This window comes from Bos indicus, chromosome 13 (assembly GCF_029378745.1).
Source record: "Bos indicus isolate NIAB-ARS_2022 breed Sahiwal x Tharparkar chromosome 13, NIAB-ARS_B.indTharparkar_mat_pri_1.0, whole genome shotgun sequence".
Taxonomy (NCBI): domain Eukaryota; kingdom Metazoa; phylum Chordata; class Mammalia; order Artiodactyla; family Bovidae; genus Bos; species Bos indicus.
In genome coordinates, this window is record NC_091772.1 from 57702691 (window position 1) to 57727983 (window position 25293).

The 25293-nt window shown below is 53.7% G+C and overlaps 1 protein-coding gene across 1 annotated transcript; it reads right to left on the reverse strand.

Moving 5' to 3' along the window:
* Nucleotides 1–762: 762 nt before the first annotated feature.
* On the reverse strand, nt 763–17483 carry NPEPL1 (aminopeptidase like 1). The gene is made up of 12 exons (XM_070801394.1): nt 17282–17483; nt 16427–16612; nt 15693–15863; nt 12646–12735; nt 12119–12200; nt 10321–10463; nt 5908–5985; nt 3288–3388; nt 2936–3059; nt 2534–2710; nt 2018–2128; nt 763–1487 (listed from the first exon to the last, which is right to left on the reverse strand). The coding sequence occupies exons 1-12, from the start codon at nt 17429–17431 to the stop codon at nt 1329–1331; spliced, it is 1572 nt and encodes a 523-aa protein (XP_070657495.1). The 5' UTR covers nt 17432–17483; the 3' UTR covers nt 763–1328.
* Nucleotides 17484–25293: the final 7810 nt, after the last annotated feature.

The window sequence follows — 25293 nt, forward strand, 5'->3', positions numbered from 1 at the left end:
CTGGCCCCTCCGGCCCCCGTGCCTCCCTGAGCCCACTGACTGCCTCGTGACCATGATTACTGCAATTTAACACGTCGGGCCAGGGCTTTCCCAGACGGGGCGGAGGCCCTGGGACTGCCGCTTGCCTCTTCCAGGCCCAGCCTGGGGCTGTGCACACAGCAGGCAGTTAATAAATACATGCTTGAGATCATGCCCAGAAAGAGTCACCTTGATTTCAGGGCAGGGGAAGGGACCTGAAGTTTAGGGAGCCTTGGGCAGGGGTGCGAGGTCAAGGAGCCCAGACACAGCTAGGGAATGTGTGGCCTGCAGGCATGTTCTCGCCCTCCCGTCGCCTGCAGAGGAGGTGCCGGCTCTATGCCAGGTAGAGCCTGAGTCCTGGACCTCCTCTGCAGGGCCCAGGCTGGGGGTCTCCCTGACACCTGGCCAGGCTATGCCCTTCAGCTCCTAGTATCCTGCCCAGGGGGCTTTCGGTTGACCCCGTGTAACACTCGCCTTGTGCCGTGCCAGGGATCAGGACACCTTCCCTGCAGACTGAGGGTCGTGGGAAAGTCCGAGGTGCCCGCCCTCCAGAGCCTGCACTCCGAACCTCAGAGCCCAGCTGGCCCTGGGCTCTCATCTGCAGGAATGAGGTTGGCAAATTTCACCTCAAAGTCGGGTGCTGGTTTGGGAGGAGATGGTGGCACCCGGAGCCTCAGACCCACAGGCAGGTTGTTGGGCTGCTTGCTAAAACGGGCTGGAGAAAGAGGGAGACAGAGGCAGAGGTGTGATGTGGTTTAGCCATGTTTAATTCAACTTGCAGTGAACTCAGAGGGGCCCGAGTAGACATTCCTTTTGCTCCATAAAACCTGAACCAAGTCGCCCCATCCTTTCAAAGGGGTGGTCTGTTGGAGGCAGGGACTGCCCCAGCTGGAGTGGGGCCTGGGTGCCCTGCAATGTGGGTGCCATGTACGGAGCCTGGGGCTGCAGATGGGGCCACCGGCACCCACCGTGGGGCCCAGGCACAGGCGGGGGTCTTGAGGGCCACGTGGACAAGAGCATCAGGGCCGTGCATGCGTTCTGGAGCCTGGGGGTCGTGCAGGGGCCCCAGAGAGGGGCATGGTCTGCAGAAGCTGGCGGGGAATCAAACATAAAACAAACCCAGTGCTGCCCACTCACCCCTCCCTGGGCCCCCCGAACCCTGAGCTGTCTCCTAAGACACAAGAAGGAGCTGTTTCCGTCACCATGACAACTAAAAACAAAACATCTCAAAGTATAATCTTCCAATTGCTTAGAATTAATCAGTGCAAAGTGAGGTAAAGTGCCCAGTGTCACTGGGCAGGGCGGCTGCGTCACACAAGCCTGCGCCTCTTGGAGTCCCTCTCCGCGTCCCCCTCCTGGGCGTCCACCTCGCAGCCAAGTGGGGATACCAGGTTCAGCAGAGGGTCCTCGGAGGCCTGGCCGAAGAGTGCCAGCAGAAGGGCCACACCGAAGCCCGTGGCGCGCTCGCCCTGTGGGTGAAGACAGTGGAAACCTGTGCGGCCAAGCCCCCCACCCTAGCAAACCCGCCACCATGGGAGGGCTCTTGGACCAGGGCATCTGATCCCCCATGCACCCCCCAGCCCCCTTCCCTGTCCTGTTCCACTCAAAGCCAGTGGAGGACGAGCTGTGGACACAGCCCTGGGTTCTCCTCCCCTCCCCTCTCCTGGCTCCTCGGGGAGGAAAAGGGTGAGACCAGGGCCCCTGGGCCTCCTGCCGAGGACAGGCGGGTTGGGAAGGACTGCACACAGCAGCCACACTGTTCCCAGGGACGAGGAGACCAGAGGTCAGGGGGGACCACAGCTGGCCGTGTGACCCTCACACAGAATGTTTCCGATGAGCTCAGCCTGTGCTCTGGAGCCAGAGAGGGGCTCTGGATGCAGGAGAGAGTGGGAGCAGCCAGACCCGTGGGGAGGGGCCAGCAAGGGAAGCAGAGTGGCTGGCCGGCCAAGGAAGGCCTAATGGTGGGGTGGGCAGGGGCACCCCCGGGGCCCAGACTCACGGCGTGCACGGGCGCGGCGATATCCAGGTGGACCCAGACCCCAGGCCAGTCGAAGCCGATGTGTGAGGCGATGAAGAGGCCAGCGCAGGAGCTGGGGCTGTTGTCCCGGTCCTGGGGTAGAAGGCAGTTGTAAGCATCCACTGCAGCCATGGTGGGGGTGGCCACGGTGGACACCCTGCGCCCTCCTGACCCCCATCCTCAGCGACCACCTCTCCCAGTGTCTGCAAGAAGGGGCCTGGGGTGGAGGGCCCAGTGTGGAGAGCAGCAGAGAGGGTCCCCGTGGGCCTGGCAGCTGGGCTAGGGGGTCTGCCTTCACCATGGGGGCAAAGGGGGAGCCAGCGATAGACCCAGTGGGGACTCCATAGCGGGGAGGATGCCCCAGTGCCTGCTGAATGGACATGCTGTGGGGAGACCAGTGAGAGCGCCATCCCCTTCCCTGATTTCTCCCCTCCCCTACTCAGAGCCCAGATCTGGGCCCTCACAGGGGGACCAAGGTCCACCCTGCTCCACACCTACCGCCACCGAGTTCTTCATGTCGGCCACGGCCGAGGTGAACTCGCTGAAGTGCAGCTCTGGGCAGTACACCAGCGGGTGCACCAGGTCCCCGCACTGTCGCCCGGCCTTCACACAGGCCGCCTCCCACTCGGCGCTGTTGGTGAGCACAGCCGCGTGGTACTTGCCTGTGGCGATGCCCTGGGCATGCGGGAGAGATGTAGAGAGCATCATCTGGCGGGTTGGGGGACACTGAGGACAGAAGAGGGGCTGACAGAAAACAAGGCAGAGAAAGAGACAGGGAAAGAGGGCCCCCACAGGGGCCCTGTGCCAGTGTTCCCTCCAAGGTCCATGGGCTCTGTGTGCCTGCACCCTCACAGACAAGCTCTGACCAGGTGATGAAGCAGAAGGGACAGTGGGGCCCACCTGAGCTCCGGTCAACGTGGCCACGTCCAGGATGATGTCGGCGCCCAGGTCCTTGCAGGCGTAGGACACGCCATCTGCCAGCACCAGCCTGCCCTCAGCATCCGTGTTGTTGATTTCCACAGTCCTGGGGACAGCAGACACCCCACTCAGAGCCCCTCCTCCCTGTCCTCAACTGCAATGCAGTGCCTAAAGGTTGGAAAGGGCTTGGCCCCCTAAGCTGGGGGGCAGTCCCCAGACCCCGTGGGCCCCTGACACCTCAAACAGGGACCCAGCCCCCATCGCAGGCACCCGGGGCTCTGGGACAGCACAGTGGCGTGGGTGCTATGAGGCAGGTGGGCGGGGTTGGCCTTACTTTCCAGAGTACAGCAGGTGGATGTCATCCGGCCTTGTGGCATTGGGCCCCACAGAGTTCTCAGCCAAGCAGAACACTGCATGGAGAGTGTCTTTGAAACCCTAGAGGCGGCAGACGAGTGGATAAGAAAGCTGTGGTATATGTACACAATGGAATATTACTCAGCCATCAAAAAGAATGCATTTGAATCAGTTATAATGAGATAGATGAAACTGGAGCCTATTATACAGAGCGAAGTAAGTCAGAAAGAAAAACAAATACACTATATTAACGCATATATATGGAATTTAGAAAAATGGTAACGATGACCCTATATGTGAGACAGCAAAAGAGACATAGATGTAAAGAACAGACTTTTGGATTCTGTGGGAGAAGGCGAGGGTGGGATGATTTGAGAGAATAGCATTGAAACATGTATACTATTATATGTGACATAGATTGCCAGTCTAGGTTCAATGCTTGAGAGAGGGTGCTCAGGGCTGGTGCATTGGGATGACCCTGATGAATGGGAGGGGGAGGGAGGTGGGAGGGAAGGTCAGGATGGGGAACACACGTACACCCATGGCTGATTCATGTCAATGCATGGCAAAAACCACTACAATATTGTAAAGTAATTAGCCTCCAATTAAAAACAAACAAACAAACAAAAACCCGGAGGGAAAAGGGCAGAGGCTCCAGTTATAGGCTGGGAGCATCAGGGGCAGGAAGGATGGTGACAGGCTGGAGCTCTCTGACACACAACAGAGAGACAGACAGATGGGTCCAAGGAGCAAAGATCACAGCCCCCTGCACTCCCCACCATCCTGGCGGTGGGCCCTAGAGCAGGGTCCCAACAGAGGCCAGGCGACGCAGCATGTACCCTAGAAGCGGAGCTGCCTGCTGGGTTCAAGTCTGTGCTCAGCTCCCGCCTCCTATCCATACAATGTGGTCAGCGGTCAGTGTCTAACCTCACAAACCTGCTGATCTTTAGCTTTTGAGGTAGGGCTTTTGACTTTGATGACCTTGACCCTTTGCTGTTTCCCTGTACCTACACTCAGGTTGAGTGCACTAAGTCCCTGGAGGCACAGTGACCCCCCCCTACCCCCCAGTGTCCCTCAGGGCAGCCACAGAAACCCCTGTGTGGGTGCCCCTTCTCATTCCCACGCTCACCACACTCGACTCTGACGTTAGCATCTGTTGGTCACTCTCACCTGAGACAATTACTGTGCTGTTGTTTGCCAAAAGGTGGGTTCCCACCTCTCTCCCTTGTACTGTTAGCAACTGGGAGGCCACTGTGAGGAGATGACTTGTTCCTCTTGGTGTGAGCATGGACTCTTACTTCATTCTGTGAGTGATGACCCTCATTATATACTTTGGGGCTCAAATGGAGGCACATTCCTTTTCTTAAAAAATGAGTTACAAAGCAGGAGGAATCCGAGGACCACTTCCAACCACCAGCTGATGAACCAGCCTTAATTGCCAAGTGGTTCCTCGCCCATAGGAAGGGTCTACCTGCTGGGGCACCAGCCACCTGTCCAGATGCCAGGACAGACCCTCCATGCGCGCAGTCACCCCAAACCCATAGCTGAGACACCAGGCAGTGCAGCCGCCTGGGAATTTGGCTCCTATTATTGGACACTTTCCTGCGAGCCCTTCCCAGAGTGCCCCCCAGCCCCGGAGGCTGGGTATGTCCCTTGCATACTTGACGAGCTGATTAATGGAGTAGGTAGCAGGCCTGGCTGAATCTGGTCAGGTGGGCTGGGTGCTGCTGAATGGGGGCTGCATGACGCCCCCCAGTACAGTTGAGACACCCCCCGCCCAGCACCCCTTAGGCCGAGCCCCTCCTCCCCTCCAGCCTTTCTGCTCCCCTCGTGGGCGTGGCTGGGCAGAAATCATTTGCCAAGATCTTTTTGCTTTTGTTTTCTCTGGAAGTCTCCCCCTGGGGGTCATGCTGCTCAGGCTGTACCTTTGAGGAAGAGGGGCTTATGCTTGGTGACTGGAAGGGCTGGGCTTTTCAGAGTTACCTGAAGCAGCCATGCTGAGAGGTGAGCGGCCCTGGATGGCCAGGGCGTCCCATGCCTCTGCTCCACAAACATGCTCTACAGTGTCAAAGGGCAAACGTGGGGAACAGCCACGGCACTGCTTATGGACCAGGCCCCCAGCTCGGGAATTTGGCTCCAATTGTTGGGCTCTCTGAGGCCTGTGTGTTCTGGGTGGGGAGCACGGAGGCCTCTGGCTGCCCAGGTGTCTGGGCTCAGTGTGGCCACTCCTGGTATTCCAGGACAGACCCCAGACCTCTTCCACCAAACAGCAGCCAGCCCCTCCAAAGAACCCTGCCCTGAGTGCCAGAGCCCAGGGCTGAGCAGGCAGCCAGCCAGCTCCAAAGCACCCTTCCCATTCCGGTTGGGGCGGGAGGGGTCTTAGGACTTAGCGGAGGGCCCATGATGCCAGCGGGTGCCAGGCAGAGAGGTGACATGCCCGGGTGGGGTGACGCTCTTGGCGTGAGGAGCCCTGACTGAAGCAAGGAGCTCTGGGGGCCCCAGGGACCCGGCGCGGGAGTGTGGAGGGGGACGGTGCCAACCACGCAGACTCAGGGGGTTCTGGGGAGGAGAACCAGGGAGGAAGTCAGGGCCCCCCTCACCTGCTTGACGGCAGCTCTGAAGGCCCCCAGGACAGCTGCGGCGCCCCCGCAGTCCCTCTTCATCCCTGGCATGGTGGTCTGTGGGGGCAGGAAGGGGCGAGAGAGAGGTGAGTGGATGCTGACACCCCAGCAACAGTGCTCTCCACTCCAGTCCCCACACCAGGGCCCCAGAGGCACAGGAGCTGGCGCCAAGTCACCTGAGTGCCTACAGAACCCAGGAAACGCCACTAGTCACCCAGGGATCCTCCAGAAGCAATGAGAAGCCAGAGTCAAATTTACCAGGTTGGGGACGCACGTCCAGCTTGAGCAGAGCTTTGGGGGTTACTGAACAGAACTGTGTGAGGTTCAGTGGGGACTTCCAGAGTGGCCTGGGTCAGAGGCTGAGCTGTGCCCAAGTCAGCCTGGGGGTCTGTCTGCAGTTCCTCCGTGTCACGACCTTGACCACCCATCCAGGTTAATGTGAGCTCTTCCCAAATGTCATTAGTCACTGTGATACCATCAATCCCACTCCTGCCCCAAGGGCACTTGCCACCTGTCTGCATTCACGTTTCCTGGGTGACGGGGTCTAGTGAGGGAGTCGCTGGAGACCGAGGGGCCCTCTTGCCATAGAAGTAAACACCATTTCCTGTACACTAGTTGAGAGCAGCTAAGCACTTTTACGGTTTATGGGCTCCCGATGCTAATTGACAGGCTCATATTTTAAATTAACAACAGGTCATCGGATGTAAGGATTCGGGACCAAAATGTACCAATTTTTCTGAGCCCTTATTGGATTACACGAGCTGAGAGTTTTAATGGAAAGTATTTTTAGATATAAACTGAGCTGTTTTTACAATTAAGTTGAGCAAAAATGACTCAGCTAGCACTATTGGAAATAAGCTGTTTTGACCTAACCTGCGAGAAACCACGAGATTGTTTAAATGGAATAACGGGGCCTCAAACTGAGAATCAAACCTCCTGCAGGATGGCCACATGGAAAATGGCTGAAGATGGCCACTGAATCCCTGTGTCCCTGGACACAGAACAAATGTCGCACCACCAACACAGCTCCATAGACTGAGTCAGCCTCGTGGATCCCACCTGGCATTCCTGTTTTTATAAAAGAAACTATTTCCACAGGAACGCTTTCATCACTGTTGGGTTGCTGTTTGTACCGATGGGGCAGTGGCGACCTGGGGCCTGTGGGAACTGGTGGTCACTGGGTTAATTTCCAGGCCTTTAGGAGACAAGGTGGTGCCAATTTCACTCAAGTCTTCTTGCTGAAGCAGTGAAATGATTAGCTTTTTAAAAACCTCAACCGTAGAGAAGAGTCATTCCCAACACTGTCTTGGTGGCATGGAAGGGGTAGGGGAGGTCCTGTGCTTGCTCCCTGATGCCCGGCGCTCGGTTGTGGTCAGGCAGCTGGAGCCCAAGCAAGAGTGGGCACCAAGTCCTGAGCTCAGTGAGCCTGTGCTCTCCCACTACCACTGTCCTGGAGGTGGGGTGGGGGGAACCACTGACAGACTCTGGGGATCCAGATGCAGGTATATGCAGACATTTTCTCAAAAATGGCCAGAGTGAGCCTCTCACCTCCAGGAGGACAGCTGGCATTACTTGGTAAAACTGGAGCTTTCAAGCAAAAAAAAAAAAAAAATCAGGGTTTTGGAAAACTTGTATCTGCTTCCATGATGGCAACCTAATACTCAACTTCCTACATGAGATAGATGATGATATTAATAAATGTAACTTTTTAAAATATTGTATACTGAAAAGCGTTAAAATCTGGAGGTACGGCATAACTCTTTAAACAGTGTTTTCCAAATAGCTCATATGTGATATCATAAAACCATGCATTCAGACTTCAGGATGGACCCACAGATTTCAATGTGGCAGAGCTCACAGGCGTGGCTTCAGATCCCCTGTTATAACTTACCTTTTAAAAACTCCCACTTGTTGAGTTTTGGTGTAACAGCAAAGAAGAAGGTCCTGAGTTACCTGAAGAAGGTATTAAAATGCTTCTCCTTTTTCTAACTGCTGAAGGACTGGGGCCAGATTTTCTTTTTTATATTTCAACTAAAACATATCGCAACAGACTAAATGCAGAAGCAGATGTGTGATCACAGCTGTTGTCCACTATGGCAGACAGTAAAGAGAGCTGCAGAAATGTAAAATGGTACCACTCTTCTGGTTAATTTCTTTTTTTCATTTTGGAAAATACAGTCCTATTCATAAGACTGCATTATTTACAGTGGCATGCAATGGGGTCATATTGGTCTTTTTAATGAATTAATAACTATCTTTAAATTTTCCCAATTTTAATTTCTAGTAGACAGCTAGCAGACATCGCCCTTATAAATAAAATCTCTTTTGAGATCAGTATTTTTTAAGAGTGGAAGAAGTCCTGAGATGAACACATCTGAGGCCCCTTAATTCACACTGATCCTGATTTGCCTTGAAAATCTCTGAAAACAGCCAGGACTGTTCCTGCAAAATTGGGAGAGGGTGCCACCAGCAAAATGACTAACCCTCAGGAAGCCTTGCTTCTCACTCCACCCTCTAACAAGCCAACGTCTGAATGAGCCCACAGATCCATCCCCCAAAATGCAGCTGCTAATGGGGCAAGAGCCCCTGTCAAGGGTGGGGGAGGAGGGTCAACACCAGGTGTTAAGAATTTAAGAACAATAATAAACCAACTAAAAGCTGAGTTAGATCAGAAAGAATGCTGATCACTGAAGAACTGATGCTTTCAAATTGTGGGGCTGGAGAAAACTCTTGGGTGTCCACTGGACTACAAGGAGATCTAACCAGTCAATCCTAAAGAAAATCAACCCTGAATATTCATTGGAAGGGCTAATGCTGAAGCTCGGATATTTTGGCCACTTGATGCGAAGAGCCGGCTCATTGGAAAAGACCCTGATGCTAGGAAAGATTGAAGGTAGGAGGAGAAGGGGACGACAGAAGATGAGATGGTTCGAAGGCATCACTGACTCAATGGACATGAATATGAGCAAACTCCAGGAAATAGTGGAGAACAGAGGTGCCTGGCGTGCTGCAGTCCCTGGGGTCACAAAGAGTTGGACATGACTTAGCAGCTGAACAGCAACAAAAGCTTGTTTGCTTGTTGTCATCAGTGGTAAAAGAATTCCTCCAGAAGAAACCCTGTTGTTGGTTGAAGTGAGTCCTTACCACATAAATAAAAACTTCAGACCTGCCTGTCTTAATTCCTCCTCCTTCCAGAAACATTATCCTACGTGGACACTAATCACCGCCAGGGGCACAGACTCCTCAAGGCACTCTGGTTCTGAGGCAGGCAGGCTCTGGAGGTGGCTGGTGTCCACGGCACCTCTGACAGTGAGTTCCTGCCCTCGGATGGCGGATTCGGCGTAAACACCGGGAGCAGTGAGCCCTGCTGCTGCCCACAGTCTAGGGGAACCACCTGGGTTGTGCTGTGTAAGACATTTTTACTCCACAGACATTTGAAAGTTACTGGGGTCCATCTCAAAGAACCAGAAACACGGACACTGATGATTTGGGGAGTTTCTTGGGAAGTGGGGTCTTTTTTGGTCTCTGCCGAGGGACCCTTCTGTTAGAGACTTTCCCTGAGTGTATCAGTTGCTTCATGTGACAGAAAGTCTTCAAAATTAAAGTTAATTGTGCTCTTTTGGCGGAGAAGGCAATGGCACCCCACTCCAGTACTCTTGCTGGAAAATCCCATGGCCGGAGGAGCCTGGTGGGCCGCGGTCCATGGGGTCGCTAAGAGTCGGACACGACTGAGCGACTTCACTTTCCCTTTTCACTTTAATGCACTGGAGAAGGAAATGGCAACCCACTCCAGTGTTCTTGCCTGGAGAATCCCAGGGACGGGGGAGCCTGGTGGGCTGCCGTCTATGGGGTCGCACAGAGTCAGACACGACTGAAGCGACTTAGCAGCAGCAGCAGCGGTGCTCTTTTGGATCAACTACAGCGCAGAGACTGACACACCTGGCATGTCCATCTAGCGAGCAGAAACACGTGAAGAAGACCAGTGTGAAAGAGCCACCGACACTGGCCGAACTGAAGGCTGGACGGCAGGGCTGTGATGCTGGTGTACGCCACCCCAGGAGAATGACGTGGAGGTGTCAGCTTTTTTGTCAGAAATTACTCAATGCTATTTATAAGTGTTAACCGATGGCTGTTTTCTTTACCTGTACTACAATACTCATAATATTTTACTGCAGATGGTCACAAAGACAGTGGGCATCACCCTAGGACCTTTTCCTCTTCTCCAGATTTTCTGTCCTGACTCAGTGCAGGTGTGAACGGTCTGCCCCTTGGAGGGGACGGGGCCCCGGGTCCTCCCTCCTGGATGCCCCAACAACTTGCTCTTTCCTCCGACACCTGAGAAGGGGCCGCCCTTCCCCCCCACGTCCCCCCAGCCCTGGTCCTGCACCTCACCTTTCCCTTCATGCTGAGACCCCCGGTATCATAGACGATGCCCTTGCCAACCCAAGCGATGGTCTGGGTGGCTCCGTCTGGGGTGTGGCTGAGGACGGCCAGGGCCGGGGGATGGATGGCAGCTTTGCCAACACCATAGATTCCTAGGGAAAGCATAGGACTCGTCAGTGAGGGCTCAGGCTGGGCCAAGTGGAGGACTCCTGGGAGTCCCCCAGAAATACTGCTCTCCCCACAAACAGCTGCTGGCCTGTGGGTGTTCCTCTGGGCCACAGAGCCTGGCCATGTGAACCAAGTTCCCCGCCCTCTCCTGCCCCTGGCTGCTGTGGGATTGGGGGATGCAATTGAGTTCTGTGTGAAGTAGTGTTAGGCAAGAAGACTCGCTGAGAAAAAAAAAAAAAAAAAATTGTATCATTCCCAGAAAGCAGTGAACAGGACTGCAAAATGAAGAGATTTTGGATAATGCTTCAAGGCCGTTCCAGCCCCACTCACCCCCCCCATCACTGACCCCTCCATGCACTCAGCAGGCGCCTCCCTTTCCCGGCTCACCCCAGCTGCTGCCTTGCTGTCAGTTTACACGCCCCAACTTCTTGAGAAAACCATGGCTTGCTGTGGGCAGAGGTCACACCTCAAGGTACCCTGATAATCTAACCGAACAACTGTAGCAACCAGGACAAGAGCCAGTAATGGCTGCCTGACAAACTCCTACTCATCCTGCAAGACCTGCTGCAAATGTCACCTCCTCTGTGAAGCGTTCCCTGACAGAACTGCCTCCAGCTGCAACTGGCTTACATGACTGTGACAGGCAGCTCGAACAAGCCCCCACGGATCCCCTCTGGGCATTCATGATCATGTGGGTCCTCTCCTCTCCCCTATAAGGGCAGGACGGCGTGTCTCAGTTTCTTGGGACGTGGCAGGAATCGTCCAAGAGGAGGTTACAGAAACAAGGCCTCTGGCTTGTGTGCTCTTTCTTGTCTCTTGCTCAGAGACCTCAATCTGAGAGCAGCAGCTGCCACGTTGCAAGCTGCTCAAGGACAGGCTCACACGACAAGGAGCAGCCGGCTAGGTCTCTGATGGCAGGGTCATGAGTGAGACTTGCTGGGAGCCCGTCTTGGGCCCCAGTTGAGCCTTCAGGTGACCGCAGCCCCAGTTAACACAGGTATCACGGCCTGGAGAGACCCTGGGCCGGATCCAGCTAAGTCACACCCAGTTCCCCACCCACAGACCTGCACTGGAAGGACTGTGCTGCTCTCAGCTGCTGCCTTTTGGGGTAACTGGTTTTGCAGCCACAGATAACAACCACAGTGACCTTCCCAACCCTGTTCTAGTTGTCACTGCGCCTTGGTGCCTGGGAGGTGGGAAGGATGGGCCTGGCAGTCAGGGAGGGCTCTCTGAAGAGGTGGTCTGTGAGATCATACTGGGCGAGAGTATCCCAGGGAGAAAGAGCCATGAGAGCAGGTCTTGATGAGGATATGAGCTTGCGTATTCGAGGAACAGAAAGGCCCTGCTGGGCTGGCCTGGGGAGCAGGAGAGCAGCACGGGGGAGGCTGCAGAGGGGGCGGACGGGGAAGGACTTGGACCCTGTGGCTTCCAGGATCTGAATCAGGATCTGAATCGCTGCCTCCTCTTTCCCCCGGGGATGAGCTGCTTCCCAGGGTCTGGCCTGGGGGCTGGACACAGGCTGGTTTCCTGTGGGGTGAAGCTTGGGACAGCACAACATATGGCCTGGCAGCCCCCCAGCCCCCCAAGTACCCCAGGCCTCTGCTGAGGCCAGGACCCTGGAGGACTGGCCCCCACCCACCTCCAAATCCTCTCGCCTTCAGCTCCTCATCCCGGATAACGGTTGGGACGATCCCCAGTTCTTTTCCAACTTTCTTAATCTCCTGGATGCGTTCATGGAAAAAACAACAACATACAACACGTGAAGATGGCTTAAAATGAGGGTGAGGCCAGGGACAGGGGTGAGCAGATGCCTTGTGGTGGGAGAGGGGTGGGCCGGGAAGCTGAAGCCCTGACTCTCGGCTCTAAGCATGATTAAACCCAGGAGAGGAGGTTTAATCACCTCCAAACTCTGCGATTTCCTGTGGCTCATGGCTCGAGTCCTGCATGGGGGCCTCAAGGAGGAGGCTGTGTCCTCCCTCCAACCCCGGCTGAGGACCGGGGGCCCCTCGGCTCCGGGTGGATGGCAGGACTCTGTCTGCAGCAGCCCATGGCTTCCCCAGATGAGGTGCAGAGACTGTGGACCATCCCCTGGCAGCCCTGGGATTCCTGACTGTCCCTGGGGTCGATCAACACCATCCCACCCCAGCGGACCCCAGGGCCACGAACCTCAAGGAAGGTGTCTGTGTTCATCTCATTGCAGGGTGTGTCCACGATTCGGGCTGCCAGCCGCACGCCTTCTGTGGCACTTGTTAAACACTAGGAGAAACAAAAGGCTGTCACTGGGGTCCTGGCACAAGGTGGAAAGTGTCCCTCATTGCCAACAGCCAGGACCCACAAGTGTCAGAGGCACACATCTCCCAGGGAAGGCTGGGCAACGAGAGCAGGTGGAAGGGAAGCAAGAATTGTACCCATGACCCCAGCTGTCTACAGAAAGACCCCTATGGCTGCAGAACCATAGAGTAGCCCTTTGGCCTAGCATCCTCTCCTGATTTACATGGGGCCCTCCTTGCTTTCTGAGCCTCGTCTCCTGTTCTGCCCCTTACTCTGGTGGTGGGTGGCCTCCTGCCTAGCCCTGAGTGCACACCTCATCCAGCCTCTGCCAACCCCATCCCCCTCTCCCAGGAGGAGGTGATACCCTCTGTTATGGGAGTCTGAAGCCCTGACCACCAGGGGAGGGTATCAGGAGGGTTTGGGGAGGTGCTCAGGCTTCAGTGAGGTCAAGAGGGTGGGACCCCATGATGGGATTAGTGCCCTTGTAAGAAAAGGACGCAGCTGCAGAAGCCACCCTGATCTGGGATGGCTAGGCTCTGAGATGGCCAGCCTTTGGCAGTCTGAGAAACAAGCACCTGTGGGTTAAACCCCTGTTGAGGGGCTGCTGTCATGGTTGCCCAGGCAGACCAAACACCTTTGCTTCTCTAGCCAGGGTCCCAGACACCCTTCGAGGTACTTCTCTCAAAGGCCACATGCTCCAGGAGCCTCTTGGAGCCTTGCAATGGAGAAAAGGCCCCTGGACCCGCTGGGGAGGCGTTTTTCTCATGTGGGCCCCATGGGAGTATCCCAGACCCTCACCCTTCTTCCTGGGCACCTGATGCGACACTGCTCTGGCCACAGGGCAAGAAGGGAAGGACACAGACAGCTGCACCTTGTGCAGAGGGCATGCTCATGTCTCTCTCCCCTCAAAGCTTCTGCCAAGAGCTCCCATGTACCTGACTCAGCCCTGATGCTCAGCTCTGCCTCCCTGCTCTGTCCCACCTGGCCCCCCAGCATCCGTCCCAGGGCCTGGTTGCCTTAAGAGAGAAATGGAGTGTGGGTTTGGCAGGGATGTGGACAGCGTCCAGTTTCTTGTTGCCTCTTCCAGGCCCACAGGAGTGGGGAGGCCAGCTCTGGGTCCCTAACAACAGCCCAGTCCCCTCCCAGGTCCCTGCATGTTCCCAGGTAGTTAACCCCTAAACCTCAGAGGCAGACACTTGACAGCTCAGATCTGAGGCGTGCCATGTGGTCCCCACAGCCTGGCAGCAGGCCCTCCCCAGGAAGGGTGAGGGTCCCCACCTGTGGGCATCAGAGACCCTTGGCTGCTGTCTGGGGAGTGTATCAGCACCCTGAGGGTTGTCTCAAGGGAGGCAGGATGCCGGCCTCATGACCCTGTGAACGCAGGGCTCCTCCACGCAACGCAGCAGTGGCTCAGGTGAGAGGGCGCACCTCACTGTGCCTTGATCGCGTCAGAAAGCAGCATCATTCACTCACTCATTCATTCACCCACGTCTATGTGAGCACCTGCCGTGCACCGGGCTCCACACTAGACTCTGAATCCAAAGAGGCCCAAGGACGTGAGTCCAGCAGAGACTCACAACATTAAATGCGACGGAGGAGGAGGGTATGAGAGGCCACAGGGACCCAGGTGGGAGGGAAAGGCCACACGCGGCGTCAGAACCTCACACTTACGATCCCAGACGGGAGGAAAAGACGGCTGATGGATGGCAGCTGTGGTTAAGGCCCGGGTCTACCCCTTGCTGGTGTGGCTGCGCTCAATCACTTAGTGTCTCTGAGCCTCAGTTTGTTCAGCTCTCAAGCGGGGATAAACATACCCATCTCATGGGCAGTTGTGGAAATCAGGTGTTTGTACACAGGTGTGCTCAGAGCAGAGCCCGATATCTGACAAGCACCCATGAAGCACTGGTCATGACGTGGTGGGAAGCGGGAACCAGAGCGGGGCATCTTGAGGCAGCCAGGCCATTAGGAGGCTGCTGCCTGGTCCCAGAGAACCAGGCAGGCACCATAGGATGGGTGGGGTGTCAGAGCCAGGGAGACTCACCAGCTCACTGGTTCTATCACACACAAGAGAACTAATATGCACGGGACCAAGTCCCCCCACTCTGGAGGTGGGCATGGGGCTCCCACACCAGTGAGAGGCACAGAGGCTAAACTCAGATGTACAATCTCAAGTGAGGATGTCTCTCAGCTGGCAGGTGGGAAGGGTGTGGGGAGGAGAGAGGGTTCCAGGTGGGTGGGGGCCCTTCAAGGAAGGATGACAAGTGCTCTAGTCTGGCACGTTTGGCCCCTAGAAGACAACGTCAGGAAGGGGATGGGCGAACTCCACGCTGGTGAGCTGAGTGAGGAAGGGAGTTAAGACAGGCCAAGCAATCAGACCATGTTATTAAAGGTTTGAAGAGCAAGGTGGTGAGATAGTGGATGAGGGGGTGCTAACAGGGCCTGAGAGAGTGAAGTGTGAGGGAGCAGAAAGGACCACCTGAGTCTGGCATTTGGAAGGGGGGCTGCAGGTGGGAGGGTGAGATCATAGCCACAGGTCTGGGAGGGTCACCTGGCAGTCAGCCCACACATGGACTCAAAGCTGGAAATTACCTCCAGCCTTGCCTCGCTTCAAAAGGATTATTCGAAGGACCAAATGAAATAACATATGTAAAAGCGCACCATAAAGGGTAATGTGATATATACACGGGCGGGATTATTAGTATTAAAACACGAAAGCGCCTGGTGCGAGGTAGGTGCTCATAAACACTGGCTGAATGGAATTGAATCCTGAGAACAAGACCACCTTGTGGGAGGGAGCCTGTGGCCTGGCTTTGGAAAGGCCCCGGGGGCCTGCTCTCTCCAGCAGCAGCAGCCCTGTCCTGTCCTCCCAGGGAGTGTGGGGGAGAGAGCACTGCCCAAGCTGGCGGGTGGAGGGGGCACGGTCTGAGCTTCTAGACACCCACTTGCAAAGTGGACACTTCCACTGGCCCGTTGTCTTGTCCAACCAGGAAAAACTCCACCGTGACGGTCTTCTTCTCTGTGCGCCGAGATGCCCCTGAGCGGTGGGTGAAGAGGGGGAAAGCGCGGGCCAGGGCGCAGGCGGAGGCGAAGGCGTCAGACCGCTCACAGACCATCTGCAGCACCAGAGAGCAGAGCTGTGGTGAGGGGAGCGGAGCGGGGGAGGGGACCCCGGGGTCGCCCCATGGGAGCCCCTGTCAGGAAGTGCTTGGGCCCCACAGCCGGGTCAGAGGTCACGGTGGAAACAATCTGGCCAGAGATGCCCCAGCAGGGCCTGCATCCCAGGGGCCTTCCCCGGAACCATGGTCCCATGATGGGAGAAAGAAAATGTCAGCCGCCAGATGTGGTCCACCGCCTCCCGAGACCCGACAGCCGGACGTGCAGGGCCGCACGGTGGATGTGGGCTCAGGAGGTCTGGGTCGGAGTCTCAGATCTGCCACCTACATTGGTCTGGGGTGCTTACGTCTCTGGGACCTCAGTTTCCCTGTCTGTAAAGCAGGGGTGGCAATGTCCAGCCGTGGACCAACGTCCACTTCTGAAGATACTGTGGCCAGAGTGCTCTGCGGTCCCAAGACTGAGCCGTGGGAGACACAGATCATGGCCAGTACGGCCAGCACACTGCACACAACCGGCAGCCCGGGTGGGGCGGGTGTGGGGCCAGCCTCTCAGGAGCACTCACCAGAATACACCGATGGGTCCCCGGCGGCAGGCAGGTCCGCACCAGGCGGGTGATGAAGTGGGCAGCCGAGGGGCTGTTGTGGCGGCTCACCCTGGAGGGCAGGGCGGCCACGGTGGCATAGTTCAGGTACAGGGGACAGCTGTCCGTGGGGTTGGGGTTGAGCGTGCTTAGCGCGGCCTGCCAGAGCTGGATCAGAAGGGGAGACACAAGACAGACACCAGGCTTCAAACGGCTGCCTGCCAGGAGCACTGCGTGTGGACACCGGCATTGCTCACTAAAATGGGCACTTTTGCAGCTTCCCTGGCACCCTGGATCCCTAATTAAGACGTGTCACATCTCACTAGATAAGCGCGTGTGCGTCTGCTGGCACACGTCCACCCTCGTGGGATTAAGCACTGGGGACTTAAACGGCCAGTTTGGGGGCTGCTTTGCCACAAAGGCACTGGGGTGAGACCAGTCAGGCAGGGGTCTTGGAAAGGGGCAGGCGTCACCACCACGAGGGTTCCGGAAGGAGGGTTCGGAAGGCGGCGTCAGGGCCCCTCGAGGGCACTTCCTTCGCACCTAGTGGGCTCTGCCAGCTCTGCCCACGAGCCTGCGGCCCGGGTGGGTGCAGGGCATGAGTGGCTTCCGGGCGAGGCTGCTGGACGGGAGCCAACGCCTCGGGTTCTCGGGAGGCGGGCGGCCCCGGGCCTCGCCGGCAGGCCTAGTCCGCCAGGCACACCCGGCCGGCTGACTGGCGGGCTGGGGGCGCCGGGCGGCCGAGGCGGGGCCTCCGCGGCCTCTCCGCTGGCCCAGCCCCGCCCGGGCTCTGCTGGCCGGCGGGGCGGCGCATGGCGGCCGGCGCGGCCCGCTCACCTCCTCGGTGACCCGGGGCTGCAGCTTCCCGCGGACGTGGCTCCAGGGCACGCGGTGCAGGTGGTGCAGTTGGCCCAGCAGCAGCAGCGGCCGGCTCTGCGGGTCCGCGTCCCCGGCGCTGGCCTGGAACTGCAGGCCCACGTTCGCCATCTTCGCCGGCCCGCGCCCCCCGCCCCGGCCGCCGCGCCCGCCGCGCCCGCCGCGCCCGCCGCGCTCGGGCTCCCGCTCCGGCCGGGCCTCGGCACCGCCCCAGCCCTGCCCGGCCGCCGGCCCCGCCTCCCCCGCCGCTCCGGGCCGCTCGCGAGACGTGCAGGGCCCGCCCGGGGCGCGAGGGGGCGCCGGGCCGGCGGGGCGGAGGGCAGGCCCCAGCCCAGAGCGGGCCCCGAGTTCCGCCAGGCCCCAGACCGCGCGGGGCAGGCCTGGCCCGACCAGGCCCTGTCCCCGGCAGGCCCCAGGTCCTGCTAGGCCTCAGATCGCCGCAGGCCGGCTCACCCCGGCCCTGATCTCCTGGTCCTCCCGCTGCCAGGGAGGAAGCACTGCACTTCCGGGATGGGGCCCCGGCCTTGGCAGGCTGCCAGTGGACCCTGGTGGCTCTGACCTCCAGCGGGTCCTGAGTAGATGCGGGCCCAACGTCAAGTCTGCCCCAGCCCTGTCCACCAGACCAGAGTCTCCGTGAGGCCTGAGCCAGCCCAGCCCCAAGGACAGGCGCGCCCCGCCCCTGGGTCTCTGAGCCGTGGTGGTGGTCCAGGGGAACCCGCCCCACTCTTCTCCCCACCACACGCTGTCAGTTTGGACTGGCTTGGGGATTCTTGGACTCCACGGTCCCCTCTCCTCACTCAGTGAGTTCCTTAACCTTTCTCAGACCCCCACTATTTGCTGGGCACTGACCTTGATGTGAGAGGGCATGGGGGTCTGGATTTCCATCCAGGTCGCTGCTTCTGGGATGGCCAATTATAAAGCCAGGCATCACCCATGGGTGTGTGTGTGGGGCCTGTCCAGCCCACCCTGGGCTGAAAGCTGTCCCTGCAGCCTACCACTCACTTAGGGAGAGAGGAAGGGTACCTGGTAGCTTACAAGACCCCTGAGCCCACCTCACTGAGGATCTAAGGCTAGTGGAGGGCCCCTGGACTGGGCTGGCGGACCTGGATGAAGCTAGCAGGCGTCTGGTGGATAGTGGGTATGTCCAGCTCCCGGCTTAGATACGAGGGTCGCTGGGTAAGGACGCAGTTGAGGAAGCTCCTCCACCAGGAGTCATTTAAAAAATCCTGTTGCCCCATGGTGTCCACATCCTCATTGCTCAAGGGCCCCTTGTTGGCACCCCTCTCTGTAACCTCAGCTAGTTCCATGCAGCCATCCTCATATTTAGAATTTCCTCGTCATAACCAACTTTAAAGAACAGCAAAGCCAACTGTCTAGTGTGGCAGCCAAGGCCGCTGACCTCCCAGCGTGTCCCCGACTCCATGAACTGCCACCCACCCTCAAGCCACACTCTCATCTTCCCTGTCTGCTCCCTCCATGTCTGTCCCTGGGCTTTGAGCCATGGCCCCAAGCATCGCCCTGGACTAGAGCTCCAGCCTTCTGAAGGTAGGCCTTTGTGTCTGCCTTTTTCTCCAGGGCCTTGGCACTCAGTTTCTGAACTAGTGTAAGGAATTCCTTCGAAACCCTCAGCTTTCCCGACACAAAAGTCGGTGCTAATTGGATCCTATTTTCCTCAAAAGATTTTACAGCAGCTGAATGTTTTCACACATTTGTAAAGGGTATGAAGAGCATGTACGAGGATCTCTCACTCTTGTTTGCAAATACACTGCAGACAGGCAGTTGGCCCTCTGCAGGGGAGTTGATTTCCTAGAAGGTGAGGGACATAAGCCCTGCCCAAATGGGTGAAACAGGACTTACAGGCTAACAAGACAGACCCAGTGTCCATAGGGCTCTGGAACCAGAGCTCAGAGACTAGGGAACAGGAAGGGCATGGGGCGGGGGGTGGGGTGGGGAGGGAACATGGGGAGTCTGATTCAATCCACAGACTTTTGCAAACTGAGGGAGGATCCAAGCCACGTTTTAGAAAGCCGGATCTGGCAGTTTTTGTGTACAGGGAGTTGGAGGGGGAGAGAAACTGTTGGTAGAGAGAGCACTTTCCCTTTAGAATTCTTCTATATTTAAGAATACACTGAATAACCCCCATGGCCCCAAGAAAGGGTGAACAAGATGATTCAATCTAACCAACATTTATTGAACACTTATGTACACAATGCAAGAGAAAATGGGAGACGCTTGTTAGAAGCAGATATTCCTGATTCTGGTTTTAAGCCACTCCTGAATTGAAGAAATCCAAACTAAACAGACACTGAGGAATGACTCCATTTCACATGCCTGCCAATTTCCTCAAGATGCTGCTTGTGACAGATGTAACTATATTCCAGGAAAGTACTTTCCCCCTTTTCAATGTGGACTTTGCAGACTTCAACATAAATAAGGCAGGCCCCACTTTGTTTAGATAAGTTTTTATGAAGGTATTAATCCATGGCTTAGTATATACTTCACTGTCAATGAAAAATTCACCTAAATTTAATTTTCTTAAAAAAATGAAAATTTAAAACAACTTACCAGGCTCTTTAATGCAACCCAAGAAGTAACTCATGTTTCTGACGACTTGAAACTGATTCCAAACTCAACTGCGTCTTCAAACTTAATTTAGGAATTGAGGAAAAGACTAAAAACTTCTGGAAGAAATCAGAATAAAGTTCCCAGGACATATTAGGAAGATTTTGGTACAGGTCACATTCTAAAACATTTTTTGTTGTTGTTGTTCTCATTAGTTATGTATTTTTTATACATTTGTAGTTGTTCAGTTGCTAAGTCATGTCTGATTTTCTGCAACCCCTGACTACAGGAACCCCAGGCTTCACTGTCCTTCACTATCTCTCTGAGTTTGCTCAAATTCATGTCCATTGAGTCAGTGATGCCATCCAACCATCTCATCCTCTGTCACCCACTTCTTCTCTTAACCTCAATCTTTCCTAGCATCACAGTCTTTTCCAATGTAGGGCATATATGTCAATCCCAATTTCCCAATCTATCCCAACCCTCCTCTCCACCTTGATATCCATACCTTTGTTCTCTATGTCTGTGTCTGTATTTCTCCTTTGCAAATAAGTTCATCTAGACCATAGAACATATTTCTTTAGTCATATCATATTAGATGGCTCTCAGTGTATGACATGTGCATTTTTGTGTTAATTTCATGCCAGAGTATCTACATAAAATCAAAATATATAACTATCAGTTCTGAAGAGCTTCAGGCCAGATCAGGCATTGGGGGTGGTGTGTGTGTGTGTGTGTGTGTGTGTCTTGAAGGCAGATGTGGGGCATTCTGGAACCACTGTGGCTCCCATGGCTGCACATACAGTGTGCCTTGAGATGTATGCTAAGCCCTGGCATTTGGACTTGACCTTGTGGCCACTGAAAGCCAGTGAATGTGCCTCAGTCAGGATCAACCTGAAGTCAAAGGAGGGCTTGTTCCTGGCTGAGAATGGCCTGCTACTTCCTATGCCCAGAGGACATGGAGGGAGGCTTAGCTCCAACCACTCTCCACGGGGCAGGTGGCCTGGAAGTGACCCCCATCCAAGAAAGGCGGTGGGAGACCTGTTCACGACCTCCCCAAAGGCTGTCTGTATCCAGTGTGTGCCCTTCATCACCACGCCTGGAGCTCCGGGAGCCTCCCTGTAACATTTAGTAAATACTGCATCTGACTTGCCAGTTGGAAGATTTGCAATCCTCAAAGGATTAAAAATTAACTAATTGCCATAAACATCACATTTCCCTAAACACTTTTTTTGAAAAATGCATGAACTTATGGGAAAGTTGAGAAACCAGTACAATAAACTTGTATACCCTTTACCTAGGTTCATATATATATATGTGTGTGTGTATGTGTATTTGTGTACATATAGGTATTTTTCTCTGCATCATTTAAAGTTAGCTGCATATGCTTAACTCTAAATGCCTGTGTGTATCTCTTAGAAACAGGAGACTCTAGCCCTCATGATGACAAGAGCCATGGAAATTTAACATTGAGGCCATTCTAAATGTTATCTAATATACAGTACACATTGAAATTTCTTTAATTGTACCCAAAATGTCCTTCATGGCCTTTTCTTTTTAAATCCAGGATCCAAATAAGGATCAGGCGTTCTGCTGGGCTGTCAAGTCCCTTTGGTCTCCTTTAATCCAGAACAATCCCTGCTTTTGTCTTTTCTGACTTTGACTCGACTCCCAGAAGGTCCCACTGCCTGGATTTGCCTGATTGCTTCCTTATGATTAGATTCGGGTTAAACGTTTTTGGCAACTATGCCCACTGCGTTTCCCACGGCACCCCATCAGGAGCCACATAACCTAGGCGTCTCACCTTACTGGCCAAGGCTGTTTACTTGGCTTGAGTGGGGTCAGCCAGATCTCTTCTCGGTAAAGGTAAACGTGCCCCTTTGTAACTGATAGAGTGGAAATCAGCTTCCTCTTTATAATGCATGGAGTGACACTCTGAGACTATTAGAATGTTCTGTTTCCTGACAACCTCTCCCCCACAGCTTTCAAATCCAATAATGATCTCTGCCTGAATCAAGGATTGGTTGCAATGTGGTTATTTTCCAGCTATCTCATCCCTTCTACACTTGCTGCCTGGTGTTCTTGAGTATAGAACACCATCATTTGTGGGGACCAGGGCAAAAATAAAAAAGCAGAGCCTCTTTTTCAAAAATGAGTTTCAAGATGGTGACAGAGCATTGAATCCAAAACAGGGTCTGTGTGACTACAGGGCTGCAAACCCAGGACGCTGGCAGGGCTGCAAACCCAGGACGCTGGCCTTGCCCCCACCATGAACAGTGGAAGTGTTAATTGCTCAGTCGTGTCCCACTCTTTTGCGACCCCATGGACTGTATCCCACCAAGCTCCTCCGTCTATGGGATTTCCCAGGCAAGAATACTGGTGTGGGTTGCCATTCCCTTCTCCAGGGGATCTTCGTGAACTAGGAACAGGGATTGAAGCTGGGTCTCTGGCACAGCAGGCAGATTTTCTACTGTCTGAGCCACCAAGGAAGCCCAATGGACCCAGTTAAGAGTGTCTCTCTCAGTGTTTCTGCTCAAGCATCTCCATTTAGGCAAGCGATCGCCTATCAGGCAGGCTCCTATGTCTTTTTTACATGTTCCTATTGGGTGTTGTGTACTTTTGCCCTTTCGGAAACAGTAAGACAATCCTCGGACTCATATTATCCCTTCATTGCCCCAAGTTTAGAATCAGTCATTTCTCCAAAGAACCCTGTTACCTTTTGGTTGGGATAACTGCTGTTAAGTAAGAGCTTCTATTTAGAAACCCAGAACTGCATACCAGAGGTGCTCACAGTTCCCTGGGTGTCACTGCTTCTGATCCTCTTAGAGGAGGGCAGTAGGATTTGCTTTATAGGGATTATCAGTTGTTCATGTCTACAATTCTCACCAAATAGCCTCCACTCTGACGATAAAGCCACCACATCAAGTTCGAGATTTTTTCCTTCTTTCCTTCCTCCTCTCTCCCTTCCTTGTCCTTAGAATGCATCCCAAGGATATATCCAAATTTCCTTCGTGTGTGTGGTCTATCTGATGTACATCAAGATTCCTGTTTCTGTCTATTCAACATAAGGGTTTGCTGGGTCAACTGAAATAATGCACAACAAGAGCCATGAGTTCGGTTCTACCCAGGGACCTACTGAGGACTCCAGCCCCGGACACAGCCTCTCAGCTCTGAGAAGGGCTCCCTACAGGTGTGGGGAAGGTCAGTATACATGGCATTTTAAAGAAGGGGTAGGTGAAATCAAGCACACTTATTGGTGGTAGGTTACTGTTAGTCACGAGGCACAGATATCTCAGTTCAAGATTTCAGTGCTTTTTTAAGTATGTAAGAATCTATGCTCGTGAAATTTTCTCCTGACAGTATCTATCTGAGGGCCAGTTCTGCTTGCTTTCTCAGTACACAGAGGACCTCATTCCTGATCTCCACCCTGAATTCCTCTTAGGCTGTACAGTAGCCAGAATTGGATGGTGGGCAACATTCTTGTTTTATAGCTGTTTTGTATATGTGTGGTTTTTTACATTTTCAGTTTTTCAATATGTAAAACATTTGTATGGTTCCAGAGATGAAGCTGTGAAAAGGAACACTCAAAGAAGTCCATCCCTTTTGACATTCTCCCACGGGAACCATTTTTATTACTTTTTAGTTTATAAAAAAAACTGTTTCTTTTTGAAAAATAAAAACAACAAGATTATGTATATTCATGGATCTTACGCAAAAGACAGCACATTGCACAAAATCTTTTGCACTTTGCTTTAAAAGCACATTTTGTAATCTCATCTAAACTGTGTTTTTTACCTTTCAGGATCACTTAGATGACAGAATGTGTTAATAAAAATGTTACTAGTGGAATCATTTATTAACAACCAAAAGCATTCCTTCTAACATCAGTTTTTAGGGCTTCTAGATAAAATGAGGGGCTGAATGAGTTGCTCTGAGGTCCCCTGGTGTGCTAGCAGCCGAAATTACTCTCCCAGAAGGGCAGAGTGTCAGATAGTAATAACCCTCACGTCTTGGGAACTAGATTTCTATTTACTTCTCAACACCAGCAAAATTATTTTCATGGTTGCAAAAGTTTTCAAGGGCATACTGAAGACCTGGAGCCTGGGGACAAGGGGGCTGAAGGAAGTTAAGAGAGAAATCATTAACAGACCAAACATGGTTCTACATTCCTTGAAGCAAACCCAGCATATAAAATGAAGACGTATAGAAAAACAAAATGAGGGGTCTGTATTTATTTTTGATCAAGAAATCGTTTCTTCAGAATGAGACCCACAGACAGAGAGTGAACTTATGGTTGTGGGGGGCGGGCAGGGGAGCTAGGGATAGTTAGGTAGTTTGGGATAGACATGTACACACTGCTGTGTTTAAAATGGATAACCAACAAGGACTTGTTGAATAGCACAGGCAACTCTCTGCTCAGTGTTATGGGGCCGGCTGGACGGGAGGGGAGTTTGGGGGAGAATGGGTACATGTATATGTATGGCTGAGTCCCTTCACTGTCCACCTGAGACTATCACAAAACTGTTAATTGGCTATACCCCAATACAAAATTAGAAGTTACAAAAATCAAACCAAAACAAATAGTTTCTTTTAAGAAAATCTTCATTTATTGGATCCTTTGAGATAGTAGGCTTCGCAAGTACCTTGAAAATGACTCAGTCTTCAAAAACCTGAGTCACATTTTTCCCAGAAACGCTCTTGTGGAAAGCAACACATCTATCTTAGTAACTGAATGTGGATCTCTTAAAAAGTGAAAAAGAACCCTGAATCTGTTGCTCATGATTTTGGCAGCTGAGCAGGGTGGAGGTAAGGGTGGGGGAAGGGAAAACTAACCAGAAATTGTTGGTTTTTGGGTTTTTTTAAAGGCCCATGAGAAGGAAATTCGGTGTTTTTTTCTCACTGAATCTGGAAGGCTGCATATTTGGGGCCAACTCCTAGTTGTGGGTGGGATGTACAAAGATGGAGCAACCTTGCCTGTATCACCATGCAGGTTAAAATGCTAGGTTTAAAATAAGCTCACTTATTCCTTCTCAGTGATTTAATGAAACTTGAGTGACATTAGAACCCAAACAGAGTAAAAAGCATTCCAATCAGGTCTGTGGTTCTCTTAACATCTTCATAAATTCACTAACACTTAAATATCACCTACGAGGACCATAAAAGACATTCTCAAGTCCTTTTCTTAACACGTTAGGGAATGTATAGTAAATATGTACTATAAAGTGCTATTTTTAAAACATGATTGATTTGTTATAAATTCAGCAGCACATGAAACCAAGGAACATATATACCAAGAGGTGCCCTGCCTTTTCTTTCAATGAGTGGCTACTTCTCATCTTACTCTTGGAGGCATAGACTAGGGAGAGGGGAGGTGGGTGGGGAGCAGTGTCTGCTGTGGGGGACTTGGCAGT